At 45.4% G+C, this 13,854-nt stretch overlaps 1 protein-coding gene across 1 annotated transcript in view; it reads right to left on the reverse strand.

Annotated features, from left to right (window-relative positions):
- Positions 1 to 13,854, reverse strand: part of DNAH5 (dynein axonemal heavy chain 5) — a 4,235,244-nt gene that overhangs the window by 758,985 nt on the left and 3,462,405 nt on the right. Inside the window, exon 61 of the mRNA XM_069613779.1 lies at positions 1,783 to 1,920. Within this exon, the coding sequence (XP_069469880.1) occupies positions 1,783 to 1,920 (138 nt within the window). The remainder of the gene's footprint in view (positions 1 to 1,782; positions 1,921 to 13,854) is intronic.

Raw genomic sequence — 13,854 nt, forward strand, 5'->3', positions numbered from 1 at the left:
TACTTTTATACCCAAGCTCTGGTCAGTGTTTGCTTGTGCTACTGTATTTTGGTACCTATCTTGTATACTCTATATACTGTCTAACTCTTCTTGAGAGAAGTCTGGCTGCTCAGCCACAGCTACCAGGTACATCTGGGTGGTACAGACTGCTCCCAATTGGGTTTACTGCCAACACCTGTAGTCTTAAGCCTTTTGCAGTGGTCCCTAAGGGAACTGCACAGGTTTCTGCCTAACACTCACAACCTTGGAGCGTTCTCTGGTAGGCTGGACACCCTCAGCACCTGCTGGATCGTGCCAATGACAGACTCTTCGAGGTAACAATGTTCTCTTACCCCCTGGGGTAGAAGAAGAAGACAAACTTGATTGCCCTTCCAAGCACAGCATGGTAGGGCTCCTGAGCCCCTCGGTTTAAGAGCCAGTAGTCTGAATTTGAGGAAACCCGATCTGTGGGAACCATGGGGAAGGAGTCGCCACGCTGTGGAGCGGTGCTGTACAGAAGGCCTTTCCTATCTTGACAGGAGGTACTGGATACAAAGTCCTAAAGGTGGAGAGGCGAAGTGTGGAAGATCTCCCCCCACAGCGACAACCTATTCTTTAATGACCTGTGAGCGAGAGCACTGCAAGCCGAACATGCGTCCCAGCAGTGGTCGGGCCCCAAACACTCAAGACAGAGTGCATGGGGGTCCGTGGCCAGGAACGAGCGGTCGCATGAGGCACATCTTGTGAATCCTGCTGGGCAGACATACGCCAGGGGAGGTGAGGCACCGAAGGGAATTTTAGTAAGATTGAAAAAACAAACGGAGAGCAAGCAGAAAGCTAGAAAAGTCTCTGTGCTGGCTGCCAGGTCAGACACCATCCGTGCGGAAAAAGGCACTTGGGTGAGGTGCCGGAGAATATGACTCATATATTCAAGTGCCACTAAGTACAGAGATTCGTTATAGTGTTACTAAGTGTAGAAATAGGTGTACATGCTGCTAGCTTATAAACGGTGGACCTTTAGTCAGTTAATATTCTCTTAATTGGAATTTAGCTAGGCCACAGATGTTGGATTGTTGTCTTTTTTTCTGGCAGACTGACAGTCATTTTGGTTTCTGATAGTTTATAAACTACCCAAATATTGAAAATATAAAATAAAAAAGACATAGAAAACATAGAAGCTTGAGTCATTAATGTTCTTTGCTTAAAGAACTTCAGAAACTGCAAAATGAAAGATGGTATACGATCCAAAAGGTGAACAGGAAATAGAATTTGATTTTCGGGTAAACATGACTCATTAAAGAATTTTTATGAATGTATTTTATTTATTTATTTATTTATTTATTGTGCATTTGTAATGCGCTTATACATCAAGTAAATTGGGTTTCAAAGTGCCCATATTGTGCATTTGTAAGGCTTGGGAGCATTGTCATTGAAATTGATCAGATTCACCTGCTATTTTTTCTTCCCTGCATCTGTCCTTATTTTGCACAGTTTATCTTACTGCCGAGTGACAAGTGTAGCTTTTAAAGTGTACAATGCCAGGGCCTAATGTGTCATCTTTTTGCTTAAAAGTAGTATATCGTAAACTGGCTGCATTTGGCACCTGTTAATTTAATGTTATCATCCATAACGACATTACTGCCAGTAGGATGAACCATATGGATGTTAATGTAATATTTAGTGAATCATTTACAGTAGATGCTTACCAGAGCCCACTGCGTATGGAGTATGAGTTGAATTTCTCGTTTTCCAGTATGTAACAATACAGGTAAATGATCGACAGTGAGTACATATAATACAGACCTGTTTCTCCATCATTGCTTTCTCATACTGTGCTTGAACAACATCAAGTTCGGCTTGCTTTTCATCCAGCTCCGATTGTGCCGTCTGAAGATCGAACATGGCAGCAGTGAGGCGATTCTGCTGGATCGCCAAATTAGCCTACAGAATGAAGAGAACAAACAAATAAAAATGGATAGAAATATAGAAATCATCAAGGTGCACCTCAATGCATTCCTTTTAATATAACTGTCCCGCGTAATTGATAATGCAACAATATGGCCACTGCTTCGTTAAATTTAGTGTTAGCGCTTGGGGCACTTAGAGGGCTTCATTGCACGGAGGTTATGTTTCTGAGCGGAGCGATGGAAGTTAACAAGGGTATAAGGAAACTAAGTCCCATAGGTGTCCTCACACGTGGGCAATAACAGCAAAGGGACCGCTGTCAAACTTTGAAATTGCCACCTTCGCACGAAAAGAAAATCTATTTGCAGCCCGAACATGAAACACGGTATCAAATGAAACAATTAAAATATAGTGACTACGGAAACACAGAGAAGCACATAGGGGAGAAGTGAAACCTTTCAGCATCAAATATGCAACATAAATAAAAACATATGCTCTGGGGAAAGCACAACATCAGGATGTAATAGCATCCCAAACAGCAGACACCAACATGAGATCCGGCAGCACAGGCAAGGAGTCAGGCAGACGCAGACTCGGAGTTATAGCCAAAAGTATGCACAGATTTGCGAGCAACTAAGAGCATTAACTGCCCGCATTCCGAAAATCCTAATTGCGGAAGTGTGCCGATTTAACAATGGATTTGATTTTGCAAATGTATTTAATTGGGATGCATTTCCATGAGCAGGCAGCTGTGATGTGTGGTCCGCAGACAGATGCATGCTATGAAACAAAAGGAAGTCCTATGCAAAGGCAGGACACTTGTGCTTTACCAATGCTGTGGCAGTGAGGGAGCGCTATGAATGCGAGAGGAAGCAAAAACATAACAGTAACATACCGTGAAGCATGAGATCGATAAAGTACTACAAATAAATAAACATGTTTATAGAACAGGTCTATACAGATATGCATTTAAAGGGGTAGTTCGCTCAGAAATGTTACTGTCCCAATCGATTGGCATGTTTTTTCGATCACACATCATTCCATCTTAAAAAAAAAAACCCTGTGCATTTTACCTTAGTTTTCCTCACTTTTATACATGCAAAAACGCCTGCCTGGGCATTCCATATTGTGGAAATCGTATTTGTTGATCTACCGCTCTAAGTTCAAGTGCCCTCGCGGAAGTAATACAGATCACACGCTCTTAAAGCTGACCTCACTAGACGCTTACGCCCCTGTTCAAAACACCCCAATACACATCTCATCGACAAACATATACAAACCATTTCTGATCACATAATGTGGGAGTTTTTTTTCTTTGTATTTCTGTTTGAGACTCCAAGACTTGTTTCGGCTGTTCAGCTATCTGCCAAGTACAACACACTAAGAACAGGTCATTTTGCTGCTGATAGTTAATTAACTCAGTAGTCACTTTATATTTTATCAGTTCTTATATTATGTTCAAATGTCTTTAACAAACCATATTTTTATTCTACTTTAACATGGCATGCTCTTTACATGGGTCCTTGCAAACTTTTAAAGTGTGTACCTATTAATCTTGTGTTTGCACAATTGGATTTAGTAACATGGCTGTTTTTTCACTTGTTTTCGTTAACATTGAATTTGAAGGTGAAACCTCATTTCATTACTGTATACAAACAAAAATATTTCTATTTATCTCACTGTTGATTCTGTACTTCTTCAATATTCAGGAACTATGGCCACTATTCAGCCCTATATGTACAAGCCAGAATATTCAGAAGAGGAAATCCATGAAAGAGAAAACAGTTAAGACCATGGGCAATCAGATACAAGTCGCGACGATCGGTCACTGGAGGCTGAACCCAGTCGCGTAGAAGACGTTTCCACCTGGTGTACCTACTATCGTTGAGAGGTTAAGCCAGCTGTGTTGGAGAGGTGCTGTTACAAATAATACTCTGTCTGCTTGGCCTACATTGACAAATAAGCTACACTTCAATGTAAGTGTAGGGCGGCTGAGAGGAATTGGAGGGCTTCTTGTTCATCCTCTGACAAACTGGCCTATCGCCTGCTCCAAAGGCAATACCGACTCTCTGTCCTCACCAAGAAGAGAGTCAACATCTAAGCCCGTGTCTCTGCGGCATCTAACAACTCAGCTAAACTCTTTAAAATCTGAAATAAGCTGGCCAACACTGCTGCAGTCTCTACCCCTCCTGTCACCTCCCAGGCTCCTTGCAATGCCCTTGCCTTTCACTTTATCTCAAAAACCCAGGACAACCTGTCCACCCTCTGCTCCCGTCCCCTCCCCTCACCCTCCTCTCCCCTCTCTGTCTGTGCTTGCTGACACTCCTTCAGCCACCCCCCACCCTCTTTCTCATCCTTTCCTCATTTCTCCCATGATGAGGTCGGTAGACGAGTCCAATCTATGAAAGCCTCATCAAAACAGGTTCATCCCTGTTCCTCTAAAACCATTAAGGACCACATTGATACCCTTGCTCCGGCCCTTGCAGATTTCTGCAACCTCTCCTTTGCCTCAGGATCGTTGCCCTCCCCTCTGAAACACTCCCTTGTGCATCCTCTTCTCAAGAAAACCACAGCTGATCCTTCTTGTCCGGCTAACTATCACCCAATTTCCATTACTCCCTTTCTGAGTAAACTCCTGGAAAAGCTGGCCATCTCTCAGCTTAACCGTCATTCCGATTCTGTTGACCACCAGTCTGGCTTCATAGCTGCCAGAAGCACGGAAACTGCTCTCCTGAACATGCATGAAGATCTGCTCTCCAACCTTGGCTCTAACATTCCCTCTGTCCTCATCCTACTCAATCTCTCTTCTGCCATCAACACAGTCAACCATATCATCCTGCTCAACCGTCTCTGTGATAACTGTAAGTGATTTCAATCCAGCATTCCAACTAAGTCAATGCCTAGTATGGGATGCCCAATGGAAACCCTCATTTATAGGTTTTTATGTCAAAAGTTCATTTAATTCTGGATCATGTACCCTTATACCCTTATATAACGCCCCTCTCTTTGAATCTCTCTGACCTCACTGAGCCAAGAAGTAGGTTTGTTTTGCAAATTAAAAGATTTATTTGAAGAATTGAACAATATATATATCACACTTTTATAAATATGGATAATGTCTGAATATCACACTTATGAATATGAACAATGATCAGCAATGGGTAATATTACAATATCAACAATCTCTTTAATCAGTTAGGAGTAGGAATGGAAAAATAATGTAGCAGAGAATACTTTGTATGGGTTCAAGAAAATGCAATGATAGGAGAGAATGCAACACAGAAATAAGACTTGATATGACTTCAATCTCTCCCCCCAACATGCAATATGAAGATATGGAATAAGGGCACACAGGTATCAGGAATAACAATCACCAATGTAGTTCAATCCCAGTTCCCACAGCAAGCTTAGAGAGAACAGGTATGATTTTAAAACAGGTCAATTGCTTTTGAATGAGGTTTGCAATTAATGGGAAAAATGCTAAAAATGTCTTTAATTCACTAAATGTATTCAGAACTAGTGAGAGTGGCTCTGGATTGGGTCAGGTCAACACTAGCAATTATTATAGAATGATTAGCAGATGGAAAACGAAATTCAGAAGTTGAAATCAAGAAATAGCTATTTTTACATGTGGTGAAATCGAGCCAAATGCGAAATCGCGGCAACTTTTCCCTGTGCGTGAAACACGATTACAGCAAAACTATCAGGACTTGTTTTGGGTTCGCTGGAAAGCTGAGGATATTAGCTTCAAAATTACATTTAAATTTTGTTTCTAGGACGGGGGGCGTGGCTAACCGCCATGTAGAGTGGACGCGTCTTTGGTGAGCTCCGCTTGATGTGTACTGATAAGCCGCTCTACGGGACACCGAAGCTTCATTCGAACCTGCAGAAACATCACGAGAGCTGCTGAAGCCTGCGAGAGGTTCTGGGGCTCCCCGCACACGAGGGTAGAAGCCCTAAAGACTCAAACGCGGCTCACGAAAAACCGCGTAACTCGAGGCCAAGATGGCGGCCTCCTCTTGCTGAGCCCGGGAAGCCCTGCGCTGGCCCAGCGATCCACGGAAGCGGCGGACCTTCACTTCGGAGGGGAGGAGTATCGGAGGGCGGTCAGGAGGAGTCCCGCCGGGCTCGAGACCAGCTCCGAGAGAAGCAGGTACATCGGTGGCGCTGCCTGGGCCGCACCGTCGACCGGAGCGGCTGGAGGCACCCGCCAGCCCCGCAGCAGAGATCGGCGAAGATCAGGGACCAGACCGGACCCGCCTGCCCAGGTGAGGGAAGAGCGAGGGGGACCGGTCCGGGTGCAGACGCCGGCTGCCCTGCCCCGCTCCTGGACTTGTCCCGCCAGGGGATCCATCTACGCTGCCTGCCCTGCCTGGCCCACGCCGCGGCCTGCGCGGCCCCGGCGCCCAGCGACCCGCCCAGCAACCCGAGGGGGGTGGCGGAGGCGCACAAAAGCCGGCCGGAGACCGGGAGCTGCTGCGTCCCGAGTGGGGGTCTGGCCGGGAGGAGGGTTTCCCCCCCCTGTCTGGGGCCCTGGCCCCCCTACCTGCCTGGGGACCCAAGTGAGACCGCAATCGCTGCCTGGGGAGAAGTGATCGGCTGGAACAGAGACTCCATCCACCTGAGGTGAGCGGAACGGGGGCCCTCCCCTCGCGCCATATACCAGCCATATACCAGCACCTAGCGGGGCCTCGCAGTCGAGCCCCCCCCTGCGCCGCGAGGACGCCGGGGGCAGACGGTGCGGGGATCTGGGACTGTGCGACCCCCCCCGCCCCCTTCTAAGATATTCTCAACGCCGGACATTATAGAAGGAGCCCCCCCACACGCAGCAGAGTGCTGCCCAAAACCAGGCCAAACCCCGCACCTCTCCCCGCGCGATGCACTTATATCTCAGCCGGCGCTGGCATTGAGGCAGATTGAAAGCGCCCTGGGGAGACTTGAGGAGCTGGCGACTGTCTCCCCGCGGTGCAGGACTACACACCGCCCCATCCGGGAGCCTGGAGCTGGGGTGGACCACGGCGCAGGGAGCGCCTCATACACCATACGCCTCCACATATTGAGGCCGCAACCACACCCGGGGCCACGACTTGGAGCTGTCGTCGCGGAATCCGCCCCCGGCGCCTGAAGTTCACAGAACCGCAGGAATGTCTGGCCTGGATAAATCAACGGGGATGGGAGCTAGGTCCAAGCAGCGACAGACCACCCTGGACGCCTATACAGCCAATGAACTCCCCAACTCCGGGTGTCCAGACACGGCAACGGCTAGTAAGGAAACAGGCCCCACCGTAGCGGCGACTGAACCCAGCAACACCTAACTCCTGGAAGCCATCACATTATTCCAGGCAACAATGGTGAACAAAATCGATGCTGTGGCCATAGATCTGGGCCTCCTACGCCAAGACGTCCGCTCCCTGGCGGGTAGAACCGATGCACTTGAGACCCAGGTACGTGAAAACACTGAAGCGAAAACCCAGCTCCTGCACAACATGGATGGCCTTCAGCAGAGGGTCAAGAACCTGGAGGACAGGGCGGAGGAGGCCGAAGGGAGGGCTCGCCGGAACAACATCCTGCTGCTTGGCTTACCGGAGGGCATCGAAGGCCCAGACCCCACCAACTACATAGAAAACCTCCTGCTGCAGGAGATTGGAGCAGAGAAACTATCGCAGGGTTTCTCCATCGAAAGGGCACATAGGTCACTCGCCAAGAAACTTCCACCAGGCGGCCCACCCAGGCCTATGATAGCGAAAGTATTAAACTACAGAGACTGCGAGATCATTCTAGCATTCTCACGTTCAGGGGGCCAGATCCTGAGGAACTCAGCCAAGATTGCGATCTACCCTGATTATACCTTTCAAGTACAGATGAACAGAGCTCAGTTCATACACACTAAGGCCAGATTGAAAGCTGCCGGATTGAAATACATGCTTTTATACCCCTCTAGGTTAAAGGTGATATATAAAAATAGAGTCCACCTGTTCGACACCCCGGCGCTGGCTCGGGACTGGATGGACAAGCAGCAATTACCGGACATTGAAGACAAAAGACGTCAGCCGCATTGAACCACCCTCCACGACTGCAAGAGAACGGTTCCTACCCCAAGTGCACAGTAACAATAAATCGAGCCCTATGAGCAGCTGAATTGATCATACTACGCGGAACACCGAAGCAACAGCTTCCTCAACCCCCAGGAGTTTTGTTCTTTCTTCAGGGTACATTTACCTGCCCGTAGGGCACCCGAAGACCATGCTTGGTCCTAAGGAGCGGAAACGGGACAGTCATGACGGGGGTCATCCCGTTGGACCAGTTCTATGTTGGGGAAGTTTATTAGGGGGGGGGGGAATACAGGGAAGTGGCACCCATGTTGGGACTTTTGAACAAGAAATACCGAGACCTCAGGATGACCTCACTACAGACGCACCACTAACAGGACCCCGATCGAGACAGAGGGGGAACATTGGGCACCATCACGCTTATGGCTGAAACAATAAAAATAATGACGTGGAACGTCAGGGGCATGAACAGTTATGTGAAACAACGCCGGATTCACACATATCTGCGACGCTGCAAAGTCGGAATTGCTATGCTCCAAGAGGCACACCTAACGGAGGAGAAACTGAATGCGCTGGCCAAAACATGGCGAGGGACCCTGATCGGATCCTCCTATTCCTCATACGCAAGAGGGGTCCTGATATGGATCGACCCGACCGTCCCCTTCAGGGTAACGAGCACCAAGACGGATGACGAGGGTAGGATGGCACTTGTGCAGGGTACGGTGGAGGGGAGAGACCTGTGCCTGGTTAGCACTTATGCACCCAATCACGACGCCACATCTTTCTTCCACTCCCTATATTCCAGACTAGGCCCATATGTAAACTGCAAGGTCAATATAATCAGTGAACTGCGCCAATTTACAATAATACATCAATCAGTTGAGTTATATTTTTAATTCCATTCCACGTGTTTCGAGCAGAGCTCTTCTTCAAAGGCTGTGCATCAAAATACAATTTAAAACCATTAGCATGTTGACCAATGTTTACGCATCATACCAATTGGGCAAACACATAGGGGTTGAAAAAGGGAGGAATTGGCCACAATCATAAATGTATGATACATAACAGCATTGTTTAAATCATTACAGTGTTACATAATCAGTATGATTGGATAACCATAAATGATAAAGAAAAAATAAAAATAAATTACTGTTTCCAAAAGACATCCATACGGTTCCGAAACCAATAAGAAGGATGACAAAACAACATGATAAGAAAATAAGTGAGGTGCGCTGACTAAGCAACCCTGGATGATAAGATTGGCTGAATTACCAATAATAATTAAGATATCAAGGTATAATTACCGTTGATGCTTGTCGAAGGCGAATAATCTGTGCAACAAGAATTAGTGTCCAAAGTCACAATTATTGCAAAGTGCCATGATGTTGCCAAAATTAATGTGACAAAAACCGAAAACCAAGATTAGCAATGTATTGCACTTACCAATAGTATGATTAATTCTAGGGTACAATTCCAGGACTAGACAGGATTAAATTAAATATAACAATAAGTGTTAGAGCTACTTAACCCATTCAAAGAGTTTTTAATTTTTAATTTTACGCAACACATTATTAATTGAAGTAAAAGAATTACCTTAATGTAAATTGCAATTGCAACGACTAATTATAGTAGACTGCAAAGATCCACAATGTAGGGGGGATTGTTGCCCACGAAGATACAATATATCCGCCAATTCAAAGTAGCCACGATAGTCCGATGTCAGTTGACAATTGAGCAATTAGCAGAAAAAGACAGAGAGCCAGAGCACGGAATTAGGTGAATGAATAGTAAACGAACATGATTAAGTGTCAGGGACCGTATCGAAGGAGCAGCATCTCACTTACCAGCCTTCCGGCAACAACTGTATCCAAGGGAGAATGCGCGCGCGCGAGATGCAGCTGGTGTAGTTAAACAGGAGAACTAGGACACGAGAGCAAGACCGTAACGAACCATCCAGCGGCAGCCATGTTGGGTGAGGAAACCACTGGCTGCCAATCAAATCTCAATGAAGACAGACTAATAAGCCAAAATTGGCAATCGAACGTACACGCAATTAAATATAGTAATTGACATTGTATTATGAATTAGAAATAACGCAAAAATATATAGCATGAAGAACAAGGTAATGGTGTGTAGCCACCTACGGTGTCATCTGCACTGGCAACCAACCTAATAATTGCACCAAATATAATCATATATATAATAGCTTAGATTTTGGGTCCACAGGCAAGCATGTCATTAATTCATTTATTAACTGCAATACAAAGTTTGTAGTATATTGTATCATTTGTGTGCGTGGACTATTCTATATTGGTAGTACCATCAGGCCACTTAAAATTCGGATTCGCGAACATTTGGCCTCTTTGAACAAACAGGATGCTAAATATCCTTTGGCACTGCATTGGCAGACTTTACATCAATTGGATGATTTCAAGGATTTAAGATTTATTGGTTTGGCTCAGATTCGTCCTTCCAAAAGAGGAGGTAATATGGAACTCAGACTGAGACAATTGGAAGCAAGGCTTATCTGTAAACATAGATTGGTCATTCGTGGATTAAATTCTGATCATGAATTTCATGTTTTCTTATGATTCTACTTGCATTTCAGACAATTTCTGTTTTTCATGATTCCATCTGCATTTCAGTTAAATTTTAATTTTATATGCTATTAATTTGTTTCAACTACAATTATTTATGACTTAAATGAGGTTTTACATAATCACCGATTAAACTCCTGGTCCATGTATAGCTGGCCCGTTTACAAATGGATTTCCATAATCCTTTTAACTATTATATATATGATTATATTTGGTGCAATTATTAGGTTGGTTGCCAGTGCAGATGACACAGTAGGTGGCTACACACCATTACCTTGTTCTTCATGCTATATATTTTTATTTTGCGTGCAAATGGAAGTAACTTTACCGTGATTTATGTGCCATGATGAGTTAACAAGTGTGTGCGGCAGATTACACAACCAGGATGCATGATAAATTTAGTGCGTTATTTCTAATTCATAATACAACGTCAATTACTATATTTAATTGCGTGTACGTTCGATTGCCAATTTTGGCTTATTAGTCTGCCTTCATTGAGATTTGATTGGCAGCCAGTGGTTTCCTCACCCAACATGGCTGCCGCTGGATGGTTCGTTACGGTCTTGCTCTCGTGTCCTAGTTCTCCTGTTTAACTACACCAGCTGCATCTCGCGTGCGCGCATTCTCCCTTGGAAACACTTGTTGCCGGAAGGCTGGTAAGTGAGATGCTGCTCCTTCGATACTGTCCCTGACACTTAATCATGTTCGTTTACTATTCATTCACCTAATTCCGTGCTCTGGCTCTCTGTCTTTTTCTGCTAATTGCTCAATTGTCAACTGACATCGGACTATCGTGGCTACTTTGAATTGGCGGATATATTGTATCTTCGTGGGCAACAATCCCCCCTACATTGTGGATCTTTGCAGTCTACTATAATTAGTCGTTGCAATTGCAATTTACATTAAGGTAATTCTTTTACTTCCATTAATAATGTGTTGCGTAAAATTAAAAATTAAAAACTCTTTGAATGGGCTAAGTAGCTCTAACACTTATTGTTATATTTAATTTAATCCTGTCTAGTCCTGGAATTGTACCCTAGAATTAATCATACTATTGGTAAGTGCAATACATTGCTGATCTTGGTTTTCGGTTTTTGTCACATTAATTTTGGCAACATCATGGCACTTTGCAATAATTGTGACTTTGGACACTAATTCTTGTTGCACAGATTATTCGCCTTCGACAAGCATCAACGGTAATTATACCTTGATATCTTAATTATTATTGGTAATACAGCCAATCTTATCATCCAGGGTTGCTTAGTCACCGCACCTCACTTATTTTCTTATCATGTTGTTTTGTCATCTTTCTTATTGGTTTCGGAACCGTATGGATGTCTTTTGGAAACAGTAATTTATTTTTATTTTTTCTTTATCATTTATGGTTATCCAATCATACTGATTATGTAACACTGTAATGATTTAAACAATGCTGTTATGTATCATACATTTATGATTGTGGCCAATTCCTCCCTTTTTCAACCCCTATGTGTTTGCCCAATTGGTATGATGCGTATACATTGGTCAACATGCTAATGGTTTTAAATTGTATTTTGATGCACAGCCTTTGAAGAAGAGCTCTGCTCGAAACACGTGTCAGGCTGTGGAATGGAATTAAAAATATAACTCAACTGATTGATGTATTATTGTAAATTGGCGCAGTTCACTGATTATATTGACCTTGTTTCTTACCGAGGGCACTTGGTCTAGGTACCCTCAAAAATTCATGTTGAACGCTGCCTTTTATATTTATAACTATTGGCATTAGCACTGGTCATTTTTAGTGGCCTTCTGGACCACCTTGTTCTACTGCCATATGTAAACTGTATTGTGATTTGAGGCGGTGACCACAACTGCACATTAGACCCACTCAAAGACAGGTCCGATACCAAACACTCCCGCCCATCCCCCCCAGCCAAGATATTGTCTAAACTAATGACCCAGCTATCACTCTGCGATCTGTGGAGGGAACTAGGCCCGGGGTGACGAGAATACTCCTTCTTCTCCCCACCACATAAAGTCCACACCAGGCTAGACTACATGCTGGTCAGTCAGGAGCAGCAAGCCACTTTCTGCGAAGCACAGTATTTACCTAGGGTATTGTCAGACCACTCCCCCTTGCTAGTCACATGGGAGGTGTACCCGCCCAGACCCCCGGTTCCCACGTGGAGACTGCGGGCCGAGGCCCTGCTGGATGCAGCCTTCCGGGATCACATACAAGACAGCACAGACGAATACTGGCAAAACAATCTAGGCAGTGTAGATTGTATTAGCACTGCATGGGAGGCATATAAGGTAGTTATGAGAGGGGACATGTTAGCAGCGGTGAGAGGGGCCCAGAGATCCATTGTGAACTCCCTGGTAGACGCAGAAAAGAAGCTGGGGGAGCTGGAGAACAGGGCAGACTTGACTCGTGAGTGTCTACAGGAAATAATCAAACTGCGACAAGCCTGTCTGTCCCACTGGGAGACACTTGGGAAATTAAATTATGCCAAACATATAGAAAGGTCACACGCCCTGGGAGACAAACCTGGCAAACTCTTAGCTTGGCTGTACAAAAGGGAGACCCCTAGCACCCCCATCTGCCACATACGCAAACCCGATGGCACCACCGCGCACACACAAGCAGAGATTAATAGGGTCTTTTCTGAGTTCTACCGTGACCTTTATTCCCAGACCCCGCCCTCATCTGACACCGGGATCAAAGATGCCCTAGATTGCATTAAGTTACCCAGGCTAGATTCACAACTGGCTGAAGCCCTAGACGACCCGATTACCCCAGATGATGTGAAGGCAATAATCAGATCATTACCCTCCGGGAAGGCGCCGGGCATGGATGGCCTCCCTGGGGAATTTTATAAGACATACGAGGAGACCCTTGCCCCTCTGCTTGCACAAGTATATAACGAGGCTTTCGAGCGAGGCTCTCTCCCGAACTCCATGAGTGAAGCAATAATAATTCCCATACTGAAGCCTGGTAAAGATGGGACAGATTGCGGGTCATATAGACCACTTTCTATGTTAAATGTTGACAGCAAAATACTGTCGGCACTGCTCGCCAATAGACTACGCAGAGTGATTCCCCTTCTAATTCATCAGGACCAAACGGGCTACGCGCCCGGGCGTTCTATTACCGAAAATTTACGCAGGTTACACCACATCATATATAGTACTGAGCGGGAATCCCAGAAATACACCGTGGCGTCACTTGACGCCACCAAGGCCTTCGACTCGGTCAGATGGGAATGGTTATACGCCACTATGGTCAGGATGGGGATCGGACCCACCTTCCTTAAATGGACCCAATTGATCTACACTAATCC

The sequence above is a fragment of the Ambystoma mexicanum genome, chromosome 5p (genome assembly GCF_040938575.1).
Source record: "Ambystoma mexicanum isolate Mex_15411 chromosome 5p, UKY_AmexF1_1, whole genome shotgun sequence".
NCBI classification, from domain to species: domain Eukaryota; kingdom Metazoa; phylum Chordata; class Amphibia; order Caudata; family Ambystomatidae; genus Ambystoma; species Ambystoma mexicanum.